Consider the following 23618-nt stretch of genomic DNA (forward strand, 5'->3'; position numbering starts at 1 on the left):
AAGGCCTATTCTGTCATGGCTGTGTCTGCCTCCTGACTCCCCTTTTCTCCTCCCTCTCACTGCTTCTTTATAGGACATCTTCCCAATGCCAGAGGGCCTTGCCCTGGTAGCCTGGCAGCGTGGCCTCAGCCCTGCCACCCTCTCCACTTCTGAGTCAGACCTTCCGATTCAGCCACTGAACTCCTGGCTGTGTGGTGGGGCAGCACCTGGTGGGGCCTGGGAGAAGGAGGAGAGGGCACATCTGGGCGGGGCACGTCCCACAGTCTGACCTGCCTCTCCCTCTGATGCCAGGTTGTGTCCAGAGATTCAAGTGCTGCCAGGTTAACATTGAGGAAGGGCTGGGCAAGTCTTGGTGGATCCTGCGGAAAACCTGCTTTCTCATTGTGGAGCACAATTGGTTTGAGACCTTCATCATCTTCATGATTCTGCTCAGCAGTGGCGCCCTGGTGAGGTCCGGGGGAAAGAACCATGGGGGATTGGCTGGGGAAGGGGTAGAGCAGGGAAGACTGGATGGGCCCAAGCCCAGTTTCTCTGAGAACACAGCTTGACTGTAGACCCAAGAATAATGATCTACTAAAGTGCTTCGAGCTGGTGTTTTGAGCCTTTGGGATTAGGATTCAAACTTGTCCAAATCTTCATCTTCAGACTCAGCACGATCCCTCTGAAGCCTAGGACCCCCTTTTCATCAGGAAGAGAATACAGATTACCAAGTATCTTCACTGCTTAGTTTGCCCCATTCAAAACAACTTCCTAAAATGAGCTTCCCTTTCTCGCCTAATACCCTGAATCACTAGTTCTTGACTTTTCAGTTACCCAAGATAGGAGGGAGGTGGTACCCCTCCACCCCCTCTCCCCTCATACGCTGCTGAACTTGGAGAACCCATGGCCTTAGCAGATATTAAGAATCAGATCTCTGGTACAAAGGTCATTATATTCACGTGGTTGTAAGTGCTTCTCATTAATCAGTGAGGCACACAGGGCACTGAACACACAGGTTCCTCCCCTACTAGGACTAATTATCTTGGTGTTTGCTTTCATTTTTTAGCAGGATTATAACTGAGGAGATCTGGACAGGGTCTGCTGTGAGGGAGCTGCTTCCTAGTTGAGTAGATTCGAAGACAGCAGAGACTAGAGACACCACACATTTTCCTTCTTTTAATTAAGGGAGAAGTAAAGAATGCTGGATTTTGAAATGCTTTTAAAGAGGGTGGGCACATTCATGTAGGTGTGGAATTAGAGCCTAATCTGGAAGCAAAAAATAACAAGAGAGAAGCCCCAAATTTAGTGTTAAAGATCCCCCAGTGACTTGAGAAGTCTCTCTGACTTGTGAGGTAGGAGAATAGGAGAAGCCGAGACAGGAAGTGACATGTGGTGAAGAAGAGCCCGAGCATGAAGCAGTGGGGAGTGGGGGGTGGTGAGGAATGCAGGAAAGCATCAGGACTAGCACAGGAGGCAAAAAAGCCTCCATCCCTAGTGAAGGGGAGCCAGACCACCCTGCCTGCCCCCGGGCCGTTTATTGCACCAACAGGCATTCACTCAGCACCTCCTGAGGCGCTGTGGAGGCCCCAAGATGACAGCGCAGGCCCTGCCCTTGAGAAACGGAGGATCAGACTCAGGCCAGGGATGGAGGAAGGTCTTTTATTATTGCTGTCATCATTATTCTTCAAATCTAGTCAATGAAAACCTAAAATAAGAGAGGACATGCCTCACCCTTTGATTCTTCTCTTCCCCCGTCTCTACGAAAAAGAGTAGAAGCACCAGTGAAACAAATGTATTGAACTTTCTTTACTGCTACCTGGGACAGTCTTTATTTATCAAAGGTGAATAAAATGGGGGAGTCTGGGCTCATGACATGAAGACCCTGCGCAGTAGTAGGCGTGAGACTCAAGTCAAGTGAAGCCACAGCTAAAACGTCCAAGAAAAGACTAGAATGTGGTTGTGAGGAGATTTCAGAGGGGGATCAGAGCCCCCAGTGACAGGGTGATCAGTCTCAGACAGCTCACGTATGTTGGGTTCTAGGATGGATTTCTACAGGTGGAGCTAAGGGGAAACGTGACGTGGAAGCTATAGCTTTTCCACTGAGCGGAGAGGATTTATTTGTACCAGACCCTGAGGACTGTGGACCCGTGATTTCTGTCCCCACTGCCCAGCAATGAACCTGGATGTCCGTGTGCCTGCATTTTGGAAGAAGAGTCTGCGGGCAGCCTGACTCTGTCCTTCCTTCTGGAACTGTTCAGATCAGGCTCCTCCACCGCAGGGCACAGGACCCTTTGCCCACCTCCAGTTTTTTTTTTTTTTTCATGCTTCAGGGATTCCCTCCCCCCAGCACAGAGCTTCTGCAGTCCACCCCCCTGCACGCACGAGTGCTCAGACCTTCACATGACAAAGGCTCATCCCCTCATTTGGCAGTTCCAGAGAAAGAAAGGAGTGTTGAGATTCTCTTCACCCCGTGTCTTCCAGTCCTGGAACTCTCCACCTGTACCTGTGGAGAGTCAGGGGCTGAAGGGAGAAAAATTTTTGTCCTATAAATATATAAAGTGTCAACAAGGATGTGGAGAAATTGGACCCCTCATATACTGCTGGTGGGAATGTAAACTGGTCCGGCCTCTTTGGAAAACAGTTTGGCAATTCCTCAAAAAAATTAAACTTGAGTTACCAATGACCCAGCCGTTCCACTCCTAGGTATATACCCAAGGGGCATAAAAACATGTCCACATGAAAACTTGTACACAAATGTTCATAGCAGCATTATTGACAATAGCCAAAAAGTGAAAACAACACAAATGTCCATCAACTGATGAAGGATAAACAAAATGTTGGTATAGCCATAACTGGAACATTATTCATCAATAAAAAGAAAAATGAAGTGCTGAGGGGTGCTGCAATATGGGTGAACTTTGAAAATATTATTCTAAGTTAAAGAAGCCAGTCGCAAAGGACCGCATATTATATGATTCTATTTATACGAAATGTCCAGAAGGAGTAGATCTGTGGAGATAGAAAATAGATGAGTGGTTGCCAGGACTAGGGGGAGATCGGGAGACTAGAGGGTGACAGCTAGAGGTGTGGGGTTTCTTTGGGGGGTAATGAAAATATTCTAAAATTGTGGTGATGGATGTACGACTCTGAATTGTATTAATAGCTATTGCATTGTACACTTTAAATAGCTGAATTGTGAGGTATGTGACTTACATCTCAAGAACACTTTTTTAAAGAGAAAAGCCATGTGTAGCAAGGGATAGAGCGAAAGAGACAGGGAGCTGATGACGGGCCACCGCAGGTGGGAGGGCTGCCGAGGGGGGCAGTACCTCCGTGTTGCTTGTTTCCCTTTAGGCACTATAGGCCGCTGCTGCCTCTCTTCCAGGCCTTCGAGGACATCTACATTGAGCAGAGAAAGAGCATTCGTACCATCCTGGAGTACGCTGACAAAGTCTTCACCTATATCTTCATCCTGGAGATGTTGCTCAAGTGGATAGCCTATGGCTTCGTCAAGTTCTTCACCAATGCCTGGTGCTGGCTGGACTTCCTCATCGTGGCTGTACGTGTCCTGCTTTCTACTTCCCACCCATGCCAGCAGGAAAGCAAAACCAGGGACTGTCCTTCCTCTAAGGGCTGGAGTTGCCTGGGGCCCAGGGTGTAGGGCAAGATGTAGATGGAGCACTCAGATCGTAACTCTGGGAAGGGACTCTGAAGTCCTACATTTGCTCCAGGGACTAACTCAGCAGCTCTTTACTCTGGTGGTTTGGCCTAGAAGTGTCAGAGATTAGGATTGGGAAGAATCACTGGTGTCAGAGCCTTGTTATTAGGCTGGGAACAGGAAGATTCTGTCCCCAAACCAGTGTGATGTCCTCCTCCTGCTGCCAGGAGAGGGCTTAGAGGACGAGGTGGGTGCTGCTGGGATGGAGGTGGTGGTGGGATCTAAGACTCTCCTGCTGACCGTCCCCATGGACACCCCCATCCACCTCAAGTCTTCATACCAGACTCATCTGAACAAGTCAGACTGTCAGGGAGAGGACGAGTTTACCCCGAAACAAACCCCTCCCTCTTCCCACACATTGCCATTTCCACAGAGGTGATCAAACTCTTAAAAAATCCTTTTTCCTCCAGGTTTTGAGACCATCTCCACAGCTCAGTGGCCTTCACCTGCCATGTTATTTTTCAGGGTGGAAGCTGCATCACCTGAAACTATTTCTCACCCCACCACGACTTGTTCCTTACTGGGTTTTCTAACCATGATGAGTGTTTCTTATTCTGTCTAATCACTAAAGCTTTTTTTCTTGCAGTCAAATCAGCATTTGAATGGGAATGAATGGGAATTTCAGGAGCAGGGCCTATGGAAACTTCACTTCCTTCTGAGGGCTGAGAAGTGCCAAGAAAGTGGAGTGTTTGGCGGCTGGGTTGATACATTTAGAATATGGGTTTCATTGGCTATGTGGTGAACTACGTGTAGAGTGCCTCCGGGATCTAGCACAGAGCAGCAAGGAAGTAACAGGCACCTGGCGTTCTGCTCTGTTAATGCGCTCTTTTCCCAACACAGCACCTGCAACTTCCATGGTTTAATGACTCCTTCCAAGAGCTGTCACTATGCTCCTATCTACATTCCCCATTTCAAAAAGCAAGCCTTTGGGAAGATCCCTAAATGAAGCTAGGAGGTCACTGGCTGCCTTCCGAGTGAATCGGAGACGTATCGCCCCAGAGTTGCCAGCAAGAGAGGCTCCTAGCCAGAGGTTTCAGCAGCCTTGGATGGAAGGGACTCTACCTCCCACAGATGGAAAGCTTGAGTTCTAGGGGCTAAGGAATGGGCTTGGGATAAGGCCCAGAGAACTAAAGTGACACTGGGCCAGCTTTCTTTCTACAGAACAGGGGAAGTGCTCTGGAGTCTTCATTTCACTGTAACTCCTCAGGACCACTTAGAATCAGGTGGGACGCCCATGGGAATCCTAGAAGCCCCTCATCTTCTGGACCTTCCAAGAACTCGGATAGATACATCCACTACCACACTTCCAGCAGCCCTAGGAAAGCTGTGATTCAGAACAATCTTCCCTACCATGACCTGCCTCCTGTTCACCCTAACCTCTACTACTCTATTCCTCTTCCCCCTGGGGTGGGCAACCCCAGAATTTGTGAGGCTTAATCAAGTATCCCACATTCCTCTGGTACCCAAATAAGCTGCTAAAAGCATTAACGATTCTGCATGTCACCATTTATTTATTTAGCAAATATTTTTAGTACTTTTTATACTAGGTGGCAGGGAAACAAAAAACATGAGAAAGGCATGTAGCCAACTGACAATAATCCTTAAATCCCCCTAGCTTTGGGGAATTGCTGGATTCTTACATTGCCATGAGACCTGACACTGGCTCCTGAGACTACCTCTGGACCAGTGACTAGTAGACAGACATAAATGAAATACCATTCTCCGTGAGGAATTGTCCCAGAAGCCATAGGGAGTCAAGGGACAGGCAGGCATAGTCCCGGCCCCTGGGAAGCTCACACTGGCTTGCTGGGCCACTCTGACCTGATTCCAGGCTGTGGAAATCCAGCATTCCAGGAACAGGGCTTTCCCAGGACCTTCCTTCTGTTTTCTCTGGGACAGAGCAGTGCATTTATTCTTCACGTCTCATGTCTATCGAGCATCCGCAACACAAAGCCTCCTGCCAGGTATTGTGGGGGGATACAGAGAGTAGAAGACAAGGTCACTTCTCTCAAAGGACTGAAAAGATGGGACACATACACAAATAACCAGTGTGAAGCAGAGTGTGCTGGTGGTGGGGGGCGGGTGTTGGGGGAGCCCCAGTCCATGCCGTGGCTGCACTTTTGAGTTGTGGGTGGAGAATAGGTTTAGACTGACACTTGGACACGTGGAACTGTCAGTTTTTGCTGTCCTTTTGGACAAAGTGTCTAGTGCCTTTGGCATTTGAGAACATCCAGCAGGTGTAAATTTTAGGTCCTAATTTTGCAGCATCTCTGAGACTCTCTTCCTCCCATTTCATCCACCGGTGACTTGATGTCTGAATCTGTTATTCATCACCATGTTTGTTTCCCTAATGGATTTTCATTCTTCCCTGTTGCCCTTTATAGCTGCTCACAGTACTTTTTAGAATCATGGGGATGATCTAGACAACTTCCAAGGTTAACTCTCTGTGTTTATAAGCCAGGTGAATTCCCAAACATAGACAACATTTTCTTTTGCCCAGGTCCTTGGCTGCACTGGAGATCTTGTCCTGGAAAAGAATTTTGTCATCTTTTCCCAGGGAAGTTTACCACATCAGATCCAGAGATTAGCCAGCATATCGGTTCCAGGGATGGGAACTTGCAGAGACCATTCACCTCATCCTGAATTCAGACTACTGAAACCATTCTCCATTTGAAAATGTTCACATCATTTTGAAAAAGCCACCCAGTGTCTCTCCCTTTTTTTCAATGCCTGAAGCCACAGATACCCTGGATTTTGACTTCCCCTTAACTCCTTTTTTTTTTTTTTCAGGTTTGATTCTTTCCTTAACTCTAAACAATGTTCTGATTATGTCCAGTGAGAGTTTAACATGGAGACTCAGCAGATTATAAAATTGCCCCTAACTGTTTAGGAATAACCCAGATAGGATGCTTGCTGATCCTGTCTTGGGTGATCTTGGCCAGATTGATGAGTTGAGCGGCAGACTACTCTCAGCACCATTTAGAGCCAGCCTCTGAATTGGCATCTGTACCTCCTCCACCCTTCCCCCCACTTTAGGTAGGTCTATTTATTATCAGATAAATTACGCACCGCCCCCCGCCCCGAGAAGAACTTGGGTTGTCTTGTCTTGTATGAAACTTAGTTTTTTGCAGTCTTTACCTGGCATAGTTTCACAGGATGAAGTTGACTCAGGTATTTTGAACTCATGTATTTGGTTGAGGTCACTTATCTTCAGATGTACCTATAGATTCTTTGGGGTTAAGAGTTGGCTGCACTTGGCAATAGTAGGCAGAAGATACCTCCATGTAGAGTCTTACTGTTAATGATGGATGGAGGGAAAATGATTGGTTGGTACTACTGTGTTCTAGATAAGGATTTTGAGGCCCTTGTTTTGAACAGAAATTGAACTCTGAGCCATCTACCCTTCAAAGAGCATGAGACCTACTCATGTAGGTCTCTTTAGTCAGCCTTAGGGCAGCATTTAATTCCAGATTTGCTTTGGATACTGCCCAGGACTCTAGAGAAGAGACCTACACTAATGGGTTATGAGGACAAGCATAGTTGAAGGTTCACAACCCTTTTAAAAACTGAAACCTTTGAGCCTGTTCATCCGTGACCCTCACTAGGTCATTGACCTGCTACTTCTACCGCTGCCAGCCTGCTGCTTAATTATAAATATCTTCATTTAAAGCAACTTTTTTTTTTTTTTTTTTTACAGTTCAGAGGTATGGAATCAAAGAAGTAAATCCCTCAGCTAGAGATAAAAAGCAACAAATGAAACTAAGTTATGGATTGTTGCTTTAAAATACCAGTTTAGGCCAAGCCGATCTGTAATCACCACTTCCCAGTAGAGGGAATTTAAGAATTGTTGATGGAAACATCTTAACCGATCCCAGAATTTGTGGTGCAATATAAAGGAAAGACTGCTCTAAGAAAGCCAGAGCCCAAACATTCTAACTAAAGGTATTTCAGGTCTGGTGCCCCCTGAAGAGCTACATATCTCTCTCCGGTTAGGCCCAGGCAGCCCTAGGTATAGTTAAGGGTCGGCATGGTAACTGTTCTGAGAGCTCTGGTAGAATAAGGTGAGTTTGCTGGTGGAAGAGCAGGGAAGAATTTGACCGTGACTCTAGGCCTAGAGACCAGACTACTTCTCCCCAGCATGGCAACATATTCAACCCCAAATTGTTCAGATACCGTAATCCTCTACTGAGATTTTGTCATCCAACCTGCCAGTGAGGGAGGTGACCTATCCATGGGAGAAAGAGCTCTGGCCTGGGAATCAGGCATGTGAGCCTTTAATCCTGGCTCCAGAACTGCCAGTGTGACACCGGGCAAATTCTTGTGTATGGGTCTCAATTTCCTCATCTATAAATAAAAAATTATTCCAAGAACCCTTCCAGCTGTTATTCTGATGATGAGAGTAATAGAAGATTGTCCTGGAAAGGACAGACCTGAGGCCAGTTCTTTTGGGGCTGTTCTGGAGAGAAAGAATGGGAATTATAAGGGAAAATATGGATTCAGTTGTCCAGACCCACCCAAGCTCTCGTGGCCATGAAGGAGTCATGGTTACAGTTAAAAGATGGAAGGATTGTTGTGGTTAAAAGTGAGAGATAGAATCACTTAAGTGAGTTCCCATGGAGCCAAACCTCCATCAAGAAGTTTCTTCTTTTGGTCCTTTTCTTGTTGGGAACTGCAAAGTCAGCTGTGGTACTTACTGAATACGTTTCCTTGTTGATGTAGTAACGCATCCAATTCTCAAACCAATGGTTTCTTGTCAACCAGGAGTAAGAGAGTTTGTCTCTGTTGGAAATCCATGGTGAATGAGCTGAGGAGGGGGCAGCCTGTGTGGAGTGTGTGTATTTATCTGTATTCTTTTCCATAGGTACCATTAAATTTGTCTGGCTTAATTTAATGGGAACTTCTGGGACCTGCAGAGACTATAAAGGGCGAGGGTAAGGTTTTTGTCATCTGTTCAGGCTCCTCTCCTTCCAATGGAACTTCCTCATTCTCCCTCTCCCTTCAGCCTCTTCCCTTTGCCAACTTGTATGTCTGTTCTACTGCCCTCTCTCCGCGTTCTCTTCCCTTTGTGTTTTTTCTTCTGCCTCTCAACCACCTTTCCTTTCAGGTCGTTTGAGTCCAAGTTGAAGTAGGCAGCTGGTGTTACCCACTTCCTCTTCCTGGGGTGGGGGGGGCCCAATCTGTATAATCAGTGCTAGGGGCTTTATTCTAACACTCTGGAACCTCTGTTTTCTTTTTCTTTTTTTTTTCTTTTGTTTCCTTTTTTTGTTTTTGTTTTTCTCTTCTGTTTCCGTGTAGGTCTCTTTAGTCAGCCTTATAGCTAATGCCCTGGGCTACTCGGAACTAGGTGCCATAAAGTCCCTTAGGACCCTAAGAGCTTTGAGACCCTTAAGAGCCTTATCACGATTTGAAGGGATGAGGGTAAGATACTAAGAGCAGCTGATCCTTCTGCATGCCAGTGGAAACTGTCTAAGCATGCTAGAACTGATCACGTGGTGGAAAGATCATTCACACACGAACTCTGGATGCAGCTGCTGATTTGATCCTCCACTCTTTCTCCCCCGCACCTGCCCCAAGGGCAGTCGCGTTTAGCTGCCTCATCACATTAATACCGGCCCCACCCCCAACGACATGCCATCGCAGAACATGTTAACATTGGCTATTCTCATCTGGCCTGGCTTACCTGTAGCCCTTGGGGCGGCTTTCTGGGCTGTTGATTTAATAGGGAGAATCACCAGGTGCAAAGAAGGGGAATTGTCACCCACAGACCCACTGAAAAGCAGAGGCCGCAGGCAGGGAGAGTGTAGTGTAGGGGCGTCAGCCAGGTGGGGACTGCGGCCTTGGAGTCGCTGAGAAAGCGGCCGAGAAGGGGCTTGAAGACGGGATGGCAGGCCTGGAATTGGGGACGGAGCGGAATTTGGCATGGCCCCGGGAAAAGAAATGCTTTTCTTTCTGTTCTGATTCCTCTTATTGCACCTTGTTGTTCTCAGCCCAGTCCCGTAAGGACTGGCAGCCTCTGTCTGATAGCAAAGCTTTCCTCCTCACCCCGCTACCCCTCTGCCCACGCTATACGGTCCCCTGTCCTAACACTGTCAAAATAACAACCGGGTACGATGCTAGATGACTATCAGCTAGTTCTCCTGAAATTTCTCAACACCTGCTATTCCTGCTTTGGCGATAGATAACTCCACCCAAATCCAAACAGTGCAAGGTGCTGTCACCCTGCCAACTATAGAAATAAGGCTCCCTCTTTTGGTGCCTTTTTGCTGTCTCTCTTGGTTTAAAAAAATTGTGTGTGTGTGCACATGTGCGTGCGCGAGCGTGCGCACACACACACACACACAGACATGCAAGTCCGTAAAATCAAATGGACCACTGGCTTTTGGTGGTAATGGTTGTCCTTTGGTAATCAGAGAGGTCTGTTATACTTAACGAGACCAAGAAAACTCATTTTAATTCAGATGTTGAATACATGCAGGAGAGCAAACCAGAGGATGCGTTTTTAAACGTGCAGATGTCAGAATGTAGGAATAAAAATTAAACTGTTGTGGTAGCCCACGTGAAGCAAGACTGCTCAGAGAAACTAGGTACCAGGACAGTGCTGCGTCATCAGTCCCCATCTGTGGGTTCCTGGCCGCTGTTTCGTGAAGCCACCCACATCTGTACAGGAAGACGAAAATTTCACTGGGACTTGGGAATTTTATTATTTTAGTTTATCCAGACAAATGCTTTCTGCAAGAAATTTGCATTTCTCCTGTAGCACAGTCACAGTTTGGTTTACTAAATATAAGCTTTCTGCAACCCACCTGAAACCATCTGCAGGAAGGTCAGTTCCACAGCAGCATAAATTTATTTTAATTTAAGAAACAAAAGTTGGGATTCTAAGTCTTTCTCCCACAGATAAGAGAGGTTTCAGAACGTGTGCAATCAGGTCATTGTTATGCTCGAGCTAAATGTAAGGGGAAAGAGAGGATATTGCGGAGGGCTCAGTGTTTTAGGGGGCCATGGTGTCACTGAAAACAGGATTAAAACGCTCTTCCCTCCTCTCCCACCTTCCCACTTTTTTCAGAAGGGGTTAGTTAAATTTTTTAAATAAATCATACTAGTTTTGTTATAAAGTTGATAATCCGTTTTGGTGACTGAAAACTGAAGACAATAATTGCAACATTGTACCTAAACTCAGTAGCCTGTGATCCTCCACATGCCCCAGGAGGGGTCCTGGAACTCCTAAAAGGAGACTGGTAATACCCAAAGAAAGCCCAAAAAAAGATGCCCAACTGCCACTGCTACTGACTTTCTCCATCTCGGTGCCCATCACTGCCAGTCCCAACCTGTGGCAGAAGCAGTCCTCCCTGACCAGCTGCCGCCAGTTGGCTCACGAGGAAATTCCGTGAATTGTCCCAACACAGGAGTGCTTCTGGTGGCCACACCTCTTCCCTTTAGCTCCTCCTTCTTTCCTCACCTTTCCGCGACTTGCAGTTTCCATTTCCTCAACACTTTTACTTGTCAACTTTCAAGTGGTTGAGGAGCCCAGAGGCCTGGAATGGATGACCAGAAGAGGAGACAGTTTTATTTGAAAAGCATTAGTAAAGGTTTTTTCAAATGAGATGATAAGGGCAGGAACAAGTTTGAACCCAAAGCCGGGCTTTCAAACAGTAAACATTCAGTAAGGGAAGCTCTGGTAAAGGATGTCACCTCCTTTGGTTGGCTCCAGTCAGCAACAGCACGGCCACTTCTGGTTGGGCCGGAGGTGAAAACTCAGGACCCATTCCTTTCCTGCAGTCCTCCAGCCTTTCTGTGCAAGAATAACTGCAAGAAGGGAGGAGTGAATTTGCCCCAATAATAAACAGAATTAGGGACCTACGTTTTACTTGAACGTTACTCTTCTGCAGGGCCGTGTTTTTCATTTGTTGGTTTGGGTCCTTGTGTGTGCCAACACTTGCATAATCTAAGCGATTATCCCCTTAGAAAATTTTAAACAAGACATCTTTATGAACATCAATGCAGATGGGCTCAACTGTCACTGTGCTGCTCCGGTGAGAGGTTCAGACCTTCGCTTGAGAGGGAACATAAGGCCCTAGCCTGTCCTGGGACACTGACTTCAGTCTCTTCCTCAAACCAAAGACCAGAACACTGAAACACTCATGCTGTCGGCAAAGGAATGCTTAATGTAGTTCTTTGCTTTTCTCTCCTCCATAGTAATCTTCATTTAAGGATTTTGCTGTGCTGTTAAATTTTTGAGGGTACAGAATAGTAATGCTGTGAAACATGCATGCATTTTTGTTGTCAGTATATAGTTGTCCATTAAAGCCATGTTCCCTCTGCCAGATATTAAAAGCTATTTGACAGATTTTATAGTATTTAATGAGCAATAATGTTCTAGGCATTATAGAGAAGACAAAAATGCTGAAAGAATTAGTACCCATTGGAATTTTTTCATCAAATGAGATTTCTATCAACTGCTAAATATAAACTTGCATTGCAATAAGTAACTTTATAGGTTGCTAGATCCTAGCTTTGAGTAATATTTCTATACCTAATTTTTAACAATAGTGAATTTCATCATAATTAAAGGTGACACAGAATAACTTGAGTTATTAGGGAGCAGAAGAGGAGATCCACTTTATTATGTAACTATCCATGGAAACTTAAATTATCATTTATATATATGTCTATAGTGTAAGAGTTCAAAATAAGAAAGCATGGTTTCTTGCTCTTTGGTTGCTGAGAATATTAGCTAATGTTCACAACAAGGAAGAATTATTAGTAAAGTTCATCAGCTGTTTACTGTTTTATTCATGAAATGAAGCTAAGAAGTTTTTCTTTGGTTATAATGAAAGTACATTTCATTATAAGTGAAAGTACATTTACATCTTACAAGTACATTGGATTTTATAGGATTTTTATGTCATATATATCAGAGAACGAGGCCCAGTAAATACTTTTGTGTACTGATTCCTTTAAGCATATCTATGAGTTTAAAAGTGCAAAGAGATTTCTTAGTCAATTAGCTAATTATTCTTCCCTGCTGGAAATATTGCCCCATATTTAACTGTAACACATAGACACTATGTAGGACAGGTTAGACTAGGTTAAGGCAGTCAGAAGAATTCCTAGAGGAGGTATATTCTGAATTGATACAAAAAGCAAGATTTCTAGGTTTCAAATCTTTTGGGGCCAACTTCTGTATTGCACACTTGTGATGGTCTAATAGAAGGTCACGCTGTCTCACCTGAGCTCTGCTGCAAAATGCTGTCACGTAGACTTGAGCTTCTGAAACTTTACATAACCTACTCTCTTAACTTTTGAGAAATAAATTATTCCATTTGTGGGTCATCTTCCTTTTACCTATTCTTTTGCACATTTCATTGCCTTGATGTACTCCCATCAAAGGGTAAGCAACTGTAGAAAGAGGAGGTAAAATTCATATCTGATCACCTGACACATTTGGTAACATAAATGAATGAATATGAATATCATTCTCCACAATAACATTGGGGAGTTCCCAGATTGCAGGTATTCTGGCTTTCCTTGCTCAAAGTAATGAACAATGGAAGTATAATTATTTTATACCAATGACAGAGCTATTACATCTAGAAGAGATTTCTTGGTCTAAGAATTAAGAAATAACTGCCTCTCAATCTAAAGGCCTTCATACATGAATTGGAGAAACACAAAACTAATATTTTAATCTAAGGGAGAGTGACTCCTTAGCAGAGTATCGTTGCCTTTTTTATATAGGACAGGACAGACAGCTCTTCTCAGCCACGTGTTCCAATGAGCGACATTACAATCTAAGGCAAAAACAGAAGATAAGGAAAACCTGATCCCAAATCGGGCTCAAATTAGAGCCCAGAGCTGCCCCCTGGTGTTCCTTCTACAGCACGGCCCTTTTGGCCATTTCCATGCTGTGCTGGTTGGCAGCGTGTCCTGTCTCTTCCCTGCACTGAAAAGCGGATGGAAGAAGGTGGTGATACTTGTCACCTCCTTCTAACAAAACATTAGAAGACTTTGTTTATATCCAGGGTCTTTATTTTAACTCCACTTATCCTCCTAGGATACTAGAAAAAGGAAGACACATGCTTCCCATTTTAGGGTCACCTTTCTGGGCCTTAGCAGTCCTGCTTAAGACAACAGCAAGTGAGAATCAGGGAAGAAATGAACACCAGCTTTGTTTTCTGCCCCACCACCTGAAACGCTATTTTTGTAAAGCACTTTGAACTCTTCTAGTGAAAACTGCTGCCACAGTGGAAGTGTTGTCTAGCTATTCTCATCTACAGTGTGAAGCAAAATCAAAGTTAAAGACAACACAGAAACTTTGATTCCTGAGGGAGCTCCTTTCCCTTTGCTTTTTTTCACTCCCGAGCTTACTGTAGTCAGTGATTTTTAACAATATGCCAGTTTTTGGGTTTTGAGACCAGCGATCTAACCCAAAATTCTCCAAAAAAACCCAAATTATTCCTTTTTCTAATAATACATTGTGAAGAGTTGAGTCAAACCCCGGATTGAGCAGAGAGACACCAGCATTAGCCAAGCAGAGGGCGACTCAGATCTAGAAGCCTGCAAAGTCAGAAAAAAAAAAGCCTGAAGAAGAATAATGAATCTTGCATGGAAAACACAACTGTTCAGATTTTATTTTATACTGTTTGGTAGAGGGAATATGGCTTTTTTTTTTTTTTCCTTGAGCCTGCAAAAAATGCATGCTCAGCTCTTGCCTGAAATAAGATAACTGGCCTTGCACAGTCATAAAAGAGACTATGTACCGTTGAGTGATTCACTGCTAACCCCACAGGGTAGTTCTCTGTGATTTTGAACAATCTCATCTTGCTTTGCAGAGGGGGAATGTCTGTCGAAAGGCAACTGGTGAGCTTGAAGTCACTCAGATTTTCCCATGGGGGGCATATTTTATGAGTTGATGAGAAGGGACACTAGACAATGAAAAAATTTTTTCAGTCTGAGGTTGATGCCTAGGAGAGAGACCTAGGTCAACTTGGGCAGGGGAATTTGTGTTCAATGAAATAAATATGTAATTTTTAGAATTCCTCAAAATATATTTCATAGATATACAAAATTTTGGTCCTGCTTATGGATCCCTAATTCCAAAGGGAACATAATGTTTCCATAGTCAGAACAAGCCACAAAGTGTCATTCCCCTCCTGGAAATCAAAAGAGTATGTGTGCCTGTACTTCTTCCCGACACTCAGCAACCTCCCCCTTCCAAATGCAGGTGGTGGTGAATGCCTTGGTGGGCGCCATCCCCTCCATCATGAATGTGCTGCTGGTGTGTCTCATCTTCTGGCTGATTTTCAGCATCATGGGAGTTAACCTGTTTGCCGGAAAGTACCACTACTGCTTTAATGAGTCTTCTGAAATCCGATTTGAAATTGAAGATGTCAACAATAAAACTGAGTGTGAAAAGCTCATGGAGGGGAACAATACAGAAATCAGATGGAAGAACGTGAAGATCAACTTTGACAACGTCGGGGCAGGATATCTGGCGCTTCTTCAAGTGGTAAGGATTGTTTTCAGTCCTATGAAATCCAGAAGGCTAGCAGAAATCTCATTTGGTTCCTTCTCAACCCTGCGTCCAGAATCAGGATTGCTGTTAATAAGTCAGAGGACAATGTCATTTCCCAAACCAGTTCCAGGGAGACACCTTTCCTGAGTACTCTGACATCTCCAAAACCTCAGCCTAGGGAATCTGTCACTGTGCTCAGAAGCAGAGTTCTGCTTAGCAACAAATAAGGATTCCTGCAGCATAATAAAGTTGCAGAGAGATCACCATCTCTCTCCATGACAGAGTATGTAGTTAAAGAGAAAGAAAAAATAAAGTAGGTAAGTGCATAGACCAAAAAAAAAAAAAAAAAAAAAAATTGATGGAGCAGAACAATCCCACGTAACAGCTACACTAGAGTTAACTAAATATGACAATGTGACGGTGCTATGATGCCGCTACTCATGTCAGCTCAACCCCAGAGAAAGGTCTCAAGTTAATGTATCACAGTAAACAATGAAGCATTCCATCACGTCTAGTTTTCTCTTTCTGTCTGGTCGATTTTTTGGAGTGTTTGACAAGGCAGTAGAGTACAATGAAAGCTCCTAGTCTTTGGACTCAAACAGATGTAGGTTTGAGCCACACACTCTGGTATTTATTGGCTATGTAACTTTGGACAAATTACTAAACCTCTCTGAGTCTATTTCTTCATCTGTTAAATTTGAGTAATAATACCTTGCATGGTAGTTAAGAGGATTCATGATAATTTATTAACATTTCTTAGCATAATGCCTGGCACATAGCAGTGCTTAATTAATGGTATTTGCTATTATGTTTCTTTGTTACTATTACAACTGTCCCTATGTCATAGAGTTGTTGGGAGTATTAAATGTGATAATGCAGGTGAAGCTCTCAACTCGGCCTTGTGTATAGTAAGCACTTACTGTTAGCTTGTAGGAATTAATGGGATGAGCAGTGGTTTATCCCACTCCAGAGCTCTTTAGCTGTTCTCTCCCAGTTCAAGAAATTGGACCCACAGATTGAACCTAAATTGGAGCAGCTCCAGGAAACCAGTGCACATCAGCCAGCCAAACATTGTATTGAGTCCCCACCACATGCAAGGCACTGTGCTTGGGCAGTACCAGGGCCATCAGATGAATAAAGAACTGCCCGGGCCCTGAAAAAACTTAGAATCTGGTTGAGTAAGTAAAACAGAGAACGAAAGGAAAACATGGAGGCTGTTAAACTGGTTACCCGTATTAGTTTCCAAAATCAGGTTCGGTATAGTGGGAGAATCGGGAAGGGGCTGCCTAGGATGAAGCCAGTGTGGCCACTACCATAGGCTAAACGTGTATCTTAGGGGGAAAGTTCTGACCTTGTTTTTTTTTAATGCAGCTATTAATTTTTCAGACCCCCCCCCCATTGCTTGTTTAACACCTTTTTAAAAAAATGACTCCTTCATGGAGGGCTAAGTTCTAAGTAAACTCAGTAGATTCCTGCCACTCATAAATATGAGTTTGCCCTAGCTTTAGGCGACCTTCTCAGACCCATTTTAAAGACCTTTTGTAAAAGTATTGATCCAGTTACCACCGTCAACGTGTTTCTCTGCCAATCTTTGATGTTATATTCAGGGACTTAGACAAAGCTCCCTTGGGACCTGTATTAACAAACAGAAAATTCTGTGTCCACGTGAGGCTGCACCCAAACTCCCTGACTTGTGTTCTCGCTGAATCTAAGCCTGCCTTTGGGACCCTGCCCAGACTCCCGCCCACCCCCTCACAGGCACAGTCTAATGACTGACTCTGTTTGCCAGGCAACCTTCAAAGGCTGGATGGACATCATGTATGCAGCTGTAGATTCCCGAAAGGTAAGGTTATACCTGGTGAAACCACAACCTTCTTAAATGGTTAGAAAGCAAGCAGCATGGTGGAGCTCATCAAGAAAGAGAGAGAGGGTTAGAACATGTTTTGCCTGTCTCACTGATTACAGATCACTTTCCTCCTCTCAGGGAGTCATCACTCTCTTACAGTGGCTCCAGATGGTGAGGCTGTTGGTTTTCACCTGGCCCTCATGGAGCTGTCTGCTCTTCAGTGCTGATTTGAAATGAGTGTGGCTCCTAGCAGACAGCCCTCCCCTCCCCCCTCGCCTCACGATTTGCATATTCTTCACATACGTCATGGAAGGCATAATGCCTTCTCAGGGCAGGACCTGCCAGTGTGGAGAAGGAGACAGGCAGAGAGAACCTAGGGCTCCCCTACCCCAGCTGGCTCAGCAGCTCAAGCGGTCAGCGGGGCTGACGGCCTTGGCATGTCGGAATCCCCCACCTGACCCCCAAGCTAGGAGCTGACTCTCTTTTTTTTTTTCTCCTGTCCTTTGACAGCCTGATGAGCAGCCTAAGTATGAGGACAACATCTACATGTACATCTACTTTGTCATCTTCATCATCTTCGGCTCCTTCTTCACCCTGAACCTGTTCATTGGTGTCATCATTGATAACTTCAATCAACAAAAGAAAAAGATAGGTCTCCTCCCCACATTGCCCGTGGCCGGAGGTCAACCCAGATGAGAGGCACTTCTGTCCCTCTCTCTAGAGAGAAATGCCTCTCTTTCTCTAAAATCCGTATCATCATCTCACTGTGGCACTGGCCCCACTGTACATTAGTCCCAACCAGCTCGTTCTGTTCTGCTGGATTTTGCAGTGTGCGGTTTACCACATTTACTAGACCAAACTAGCAATTTACTAGTACCAAATTTACTAGCAATTCCTGAGGCTTTTTACTAGGTTTGGCCTCCCACCAGAGGGAGGTAGGGTCAGAGAGGGTCTAGTGACAGCTGAAAAGGAAAGCAGCAGATGAATAGTTTGAGTGAGAAGTAGAAATTGTCTCGACTTGTCATTATCTATGTTAATCCCTGGTACCACCAGCACATTGGGATTTGAGAGATCAACCTTGGAAAGCTCACTTCCTTTACTTGTCCCAGATCGTTAACAATTTTTCCAAAACAAATAAGATTACTCTTGTCATCCATTTTATAAATCAAGCCTGTCCCAACAAACTCCAAGGAACTTCCCAAATTGTTTGCTCCCACCAAGATTTCTAAAGTTTTAATATTGTCAGAAATGAATGGGCCATTAGCCAGGACTTGAAAATCCTTTCATTTTAAAATGCTTTTTTGAGAATTGTGTCAGGAAAGCAGGCCCCCCAAAATTTATGAAGATGTGTTTAGAGTCATGGCTCTCAAGTTTATCCTTCCCTGGGGGTCTGTTAGTCCATTTCCTTCCTTCTTTCCTTCCTTCTTTCCTTCCTAGCCCCTAGCAGGTCTCAGAAATCCCAAGCTGAAAACAAAGGTATCTCTTCGAATTAGATTAGTTGTCCCAGGTCTACCTCACTCTGGGACAACCATTAGCTAAACTGACCTCTGGAAAGTAAAGGGGGTTGATCCCCCTCGGTTCTCAGGGTTGCACCTTAGGTCCAAACCTGTAGCATGTGAAAGCCAGTTGTAATTGCACGTTCTCTTTTTCCCTCCTTTACTTTGGAGGTCAAGACATCTTCATGACCGAAGAACAGAAGAAGTACTACAATGCCATGAAAAAGCTGGGCTCAAAGAAACCACAGAAACCCATCCCCCGCCCCCTGGTGAGTGCATTGTGCAGGCCCAGGGCAGAGTGAGGCCCCATATGGAAAAAGACACGGCTAGAGTTACTGCAGAGGGAGGAAAGGGGCAGATGATGGGCGGCCTGTGCCCTCCAATCCTCTCCTCGCTGTCCCATCCAAAAGATCTGAGGAAGGGAATTCGCTGGCCATCCATTGGTTAGGACTCTGTGCTTTCACTGCCGAGGGCCCGGGTTCAATCCCCGGTCGGGGAACTAAGATCCCGCAAGCAGGGATCTGAGGAAGACGGCAGAAGATCTGAGGAAGATGGCAGAAGAACAGGGGTTAAGGTATGGGACGGCTTTTGCATTTGCACCTGACCTTTCCTCTGAGGCATCCTTGGGCAGCAGCAGAGAATCGGCATGTTGACCACATTGGCTGTGACCCTGGTAGAGTGATGTTTTAAGAGACCCACTAAAAATTAACAAAGGAAAGTGAAATGAAAGCTGATTTCTTTCCTACCAGTACAAGATAGGATTTGGTCATTATTTTCTCAGCTCTCTGCTTAACAAGTAAGTCTTTTGCAAGGATGTGCCTGAAAGCTAAGCTAATGCCTCTTTCTGGTTATCTGTGGGAGCAGGAGAGGGTGAAGCTAGGAGAGTCTGTGGCCTGATTTCCCCCCTTGAACTGAGCCTTTTGTAAAACAGATTTGGAGACTGGGATTCTGCTTGACCCTGTGTTGGTGGTGGTTCTCTTGCTTCAGAGAAGGAGACGCTGTGCTCCTGAAGCCATACATCCCGCTGAGTGGGACATGACCCCCAAAAGCCACGCTCAAAGTTCCTTTTTATGTAACTTTTATTTAAAGTAACTTTTTAGGGAATTCCCTGGCGGTCCAGTAGTTAGGACTCCGTGCTACCACTGCCGGGGCCCCGGGTTCGATCCATGGTTGGGGAACTAAGATCCCACAAGCCGTGCGGCGTGGCCAAAAATAAATAAATAAATAAAGTAACTTTTTATTTAAAACAACAACAACACTACAGCAGAACTCTTAAAAGCTTACCTGGCAACCTAATTTATAAAAATGAAAGTGAAGCTACTTTGTTTGAATCAAGAGTGGGAGTCCCAGACCATTTTCCTGACTTAACCCCACACGCCCTGTTCCTGGCATACCCCCTCACCAACTTCTGAGGGAGAGGAAACCCTAGGGCTTTGTGGAACAGTTTGAAAACCACCAAGTTAAGTAATCCTGAAAATAAGCATGAGCTCAAGTGCCTAGGTATCTAAAATATCAGGGAGATCTTAAGAAAGAGAACATTTTTTATATTTCCTTGATGATAGTTTCCACTTTGATAGAAATGTGATCAGAGGGAATGCAGGAGGATTGCCATTTCTAAGGTTCTGTTCAGTACTTTGCACGTGGGAACCTGAGCGTATTTTCTTCCACACTAAAATATAAACGCTCAGTGTGGTAGGAAGCATTAATAAAGACTTATTCCGCAAATAGTTACAGATCTCCTACTGTGTACCAGGCACTAGGCAAAAAGTGATGAACAAATTTAGACAACACAATCATGGAGCTTACAGTGTAGTGGGGATATAGATAATAAATAAGTAAGTGAATAGCTATTATAAAATGCAGGGACTTCCCTGGCGGTCCGGTGGTTAAGACTTCGCCTTCCAATGCAGGGGGTGCGGGTTCAGTCCCTGGCCGGGGAGCTAAGATCCCACATGCCTCGCGGCCCAAAACCCAGAAACGTTAAAAAAAAAAAACAGAAGCAATATTGTAACAAATTCAATGAAGACTTTAAAAATGGTCCGCATCAAATAAATTAATTAATTAAATTAAATGTAGAGTGTTGTGAGAAAAAAATTAACTGAAGGGCCATGACAGAAAATAATGGAGGCCTGGGCTGGGGGGGGGGGGGTCTCCTTTAACAAAGTCGTGGGAGAAGCCTCACTACGGCGGGTCTATTTGAGTGGATGAGACGGAGCCAAAATGCTGGGGAAAGGAATCCCGGAAAAGCAAATGAGGCCCTAAAAGCAGGAAACACTAGTATGGCCAGGTGGTGATGAACCAGAGGAGGGGGTGTGAGGTGAGCAGGATCGGACTGTGAAAGGCATTTTGAAGTCAGGTTAACCATAGGAATTTTGTTACAAGTCCAATGAGAAACTAGTGAGCGATTTTAAGTAGGAGAGTGATGTGATCCATTTATGTTTTTAAATAATCACACTTGCTCCTGTGTGGAGACTGCATTGGATGAGGGCAAGAGAGGAAGCAGGAAGACCAGTCAGGAGACCCTTCTAGAAGCCCAAAAGGGAAGATGATGGTGGCTTAGTTAGAGGAGGGCAGCAGAAATGGAATGAATGAATTCAAGGAAGAATCCACAGGACCTGCAGTGGGTTAGATGGGGGATGAGGGAGAGGGAAGAGCAGGAATGACCCTCAGATTTCTGGCTTAGAGACTGGATAAGTAATCGCGGTGAGAGAAGAGCAAGTTGGGAGAGGGGCAGAGGAAAGGAGGTAGCTCTGCTTTGGACTTGTTGAGCTTGTAGATGCTTATGAGTCATCCAGGAGTGATATCAAGCAAGCAACCCAGGAGTTCAGAGGAAAGATACGGGCTGGAGAAGAAAACACTTAGGAAACTGAAGTGCCTAGGTAATATGTGAACGGTAGGAATAGATGGTAGGTGAGCTCTCCAAGGGAGGAAGAAGAGATTAAGAGAAGAAATGGCTGGCAAATGAGACTAAAATGGAGCAGCTGGAGAGGTAGGAAGACACCCAGAAACGTGTGATGGCACAGACACAAAGAGAAGAGTGGCAATTTTAGAAAACTCTTGGTGAGGGAATGTTGACGTTGGTCTTTGTCCATGCTCCTGATATCCTGCTAGAGCAGCAGCAGAGAGCTGGCCAGTATTCCAGCAAAGAAAGCAAAGAGAACTTCGATTAACAGGATGGCAGCTCCCACAGTCTGCTGGGGAAGGTTTTCATGAAGCCTTTTCTGTCTTCCTCCCTCCCTCTCCACCCAGAACAAAATCCAAGGTATCATCTTTGATTTTGTCACTCAACAAGCCTTTGACATTGTTATCATGATGCTCATCTGCCTTAACATGGTGACAATGATGGTGGAGACAGATACACAGAGCAAGCAGATGGAGAACATTCTCTACTGGATTAACCTGGTCTTTGTCATCTTCTTCACCTGTGAGTGTGTGCTCAAAATGTTTGCCTTGAGGCACTACTACTTCACCATTGGCTGGAACATCTTCGACTTCGTGGTGGTCATCCTCTCCATTGTGGGTGAGTGGGGCAGGCGAGGAGGGGAAAGGGACCTGACTGGCCCTGAGGATGGGATTCCGGGGAGTGCAACGAATGACACAGGGCCGAAGGGCAGGCAGGTTACTCTCGGGTTACACCCATGGGGGACTCCAAGTCAACTTGTGGGCCAGCCCCAAATTGCTGATATGGGTCAGCAAGTTTCTACGAGTCTTCATAGTAGTCTTGGATTGTAAATTTTGTGGCTGAAGAGGGGGAAAAGATTAGATTTGGTTCTTGCTTTCAAAGAGTTTACATTCTAACAGGTAAGGAAAAAGAAATATATTTTAAAATCTGGCTACAATAGCAGTATAAAGTGGAAAAAGGCCTGGTAAGAGATTGTTAAGTTGGATATTAATGAGGAACATTCTGGTGGCGACGGCAGTGACAGCACTGCTGCTGATGGCAACGCTCATTTACTAAGGTTTTATGGTGCCAAGTAGTTGGAGAGTTTCTTCACTTGTGTTATCTCATTTGATCCTTATGACAGCCCAGGAAGCAAGGTATTTTTCTATCTTTGCTGTGAAGATGTCCAGGGTCACTCAGTTAGGAGGTGGCAGAGGCAGAACTCAGGTTGGTTTTAAACAGTGACTGTGTGGCATTTGCGTCACCCTGAGGGCCTGGAAGGGCTGATGTCCTGGCAGGCAGCAGAAATGCTGTCCTATTGATCGCCCTCGCCCAAATTTCCTTGCCTTCCTAAAAGGCATCTCGAATGGTGAAACACTACCTTGGTTCCAGGTGGGTTTGACTGACTTATGCTAGCAGAGGTAGAGTGCCCGAGACCCAGGGAACCAACTCCAGAGCTGGTTTAGCAAGGTGGTGACCATGGCCACCAGAAGGCAGCTGTGCTCCCACTTTCTAGTTCTGTCGTCCAGAGCAGCGTGTCCAAAAATGTGTTGACTAATCTCATACATTTCTCCCCAAGAAAAGAATCCCATGATGAAGTTACTTTGGGCAACACTGTACAATACATTGAATTTCCCTTTGGAGGGTCACAAGGCACGTTAGCCTACAGGAGGCTCTTGAAAGTCTTGGAGTAAAGAATTCTGTTTCACACATCATCCCACCTTTATTCAATCAGAACACCCTGTTTTCAAGTAATAATAATGTTTCTAAGAGTTTAATGGAACATACTATGTGCCGGTCACCATTCTAAGTGCTTTACATGTTTTAATTCATGTAACCCTCACAACAGCCCTGTAAGTATCATGAGGAACGAAGGCACAGAGCAGTTACTGAGACCTGCAACTGGTAAGCGAGCGAGCCCAGCCCCCTGGCCTCAGCTCTGCACTCCTAACCTCCCACGAAACACACTTTGGACCATGCTACCCTTGTCCACGTTTCTTAAACTTTTTCTGCCCACCCATCACTAAGTGGGATGGAAAACCCACAGACGAAACCATGCCCCCTATTCTCAGATGGTACTTGAAAATAAGGAAGAAGAAGAGTTTCTTCGGATAATTGGGATTTTTTTTTAATGTCATTAATCTGTTCAGAAACAAAAGTTAGAAAAAATCTTTTTAAATTAA

General features: G+C 44.9%; 1 protein-coding gene across 9 annotated transcripts in view; it reads left to right on the plus strand.

Moving 5' to 3' along the window:
* SCN8A (sodium voltage-gated channel alpha subunit 8) overlaps nt 1-23618 on the plus strand; it is a 122122-nt gene that overhangs the window by 90434 nt on the left and 8070 nt on the right. For 5 of the 9 annotated variants that reach the window (XM_082350524.1, XM_082350523.1, XM_082350518.1 and 2 more), the window contains 8 exons: nt 292-446; nt 3365-3538; nt 8993-9115; nt 14922-15206; nt 17002-17055; nt 17569-17706; nt 18719-18823; nt 21804-22074. In XM_082350524.1, the coding sequence (XP_082206650.1) occupies nt 292-446; nt 3365-3538; nt 8993-9115; nt 14922-15206; nt 17002-17055; nt 17569-17706; nt 18719-18823; nt 21804-22074 (1305 nt within the window). The remainder of the gene's footprint in view (nt 1-291; nt 447-3364; nt 3539-8992; nt 9116-14921; nt 15207-17001; nt 17056-17568; nt 17707-18718; nt 18824-21803; nt 22075-23618) is intronic. The other 4 variants (XM_082350525.1, XM_082350521.1, XM_082350522.1 and 1 more) reach the window with 2 other exon arrangements.

This window comes from Balaenoptera borealis (genome assembly GCF_965194805.1).
Source record: "Balaenoptera borealis genome assembly, chromosome: 13".
NCBI lineage: Eukaryota > Metazoa > Chordata > Mammalia > Artiodactyla > Balaenopteridae > Balaenoptera > Balaenoptera borealis.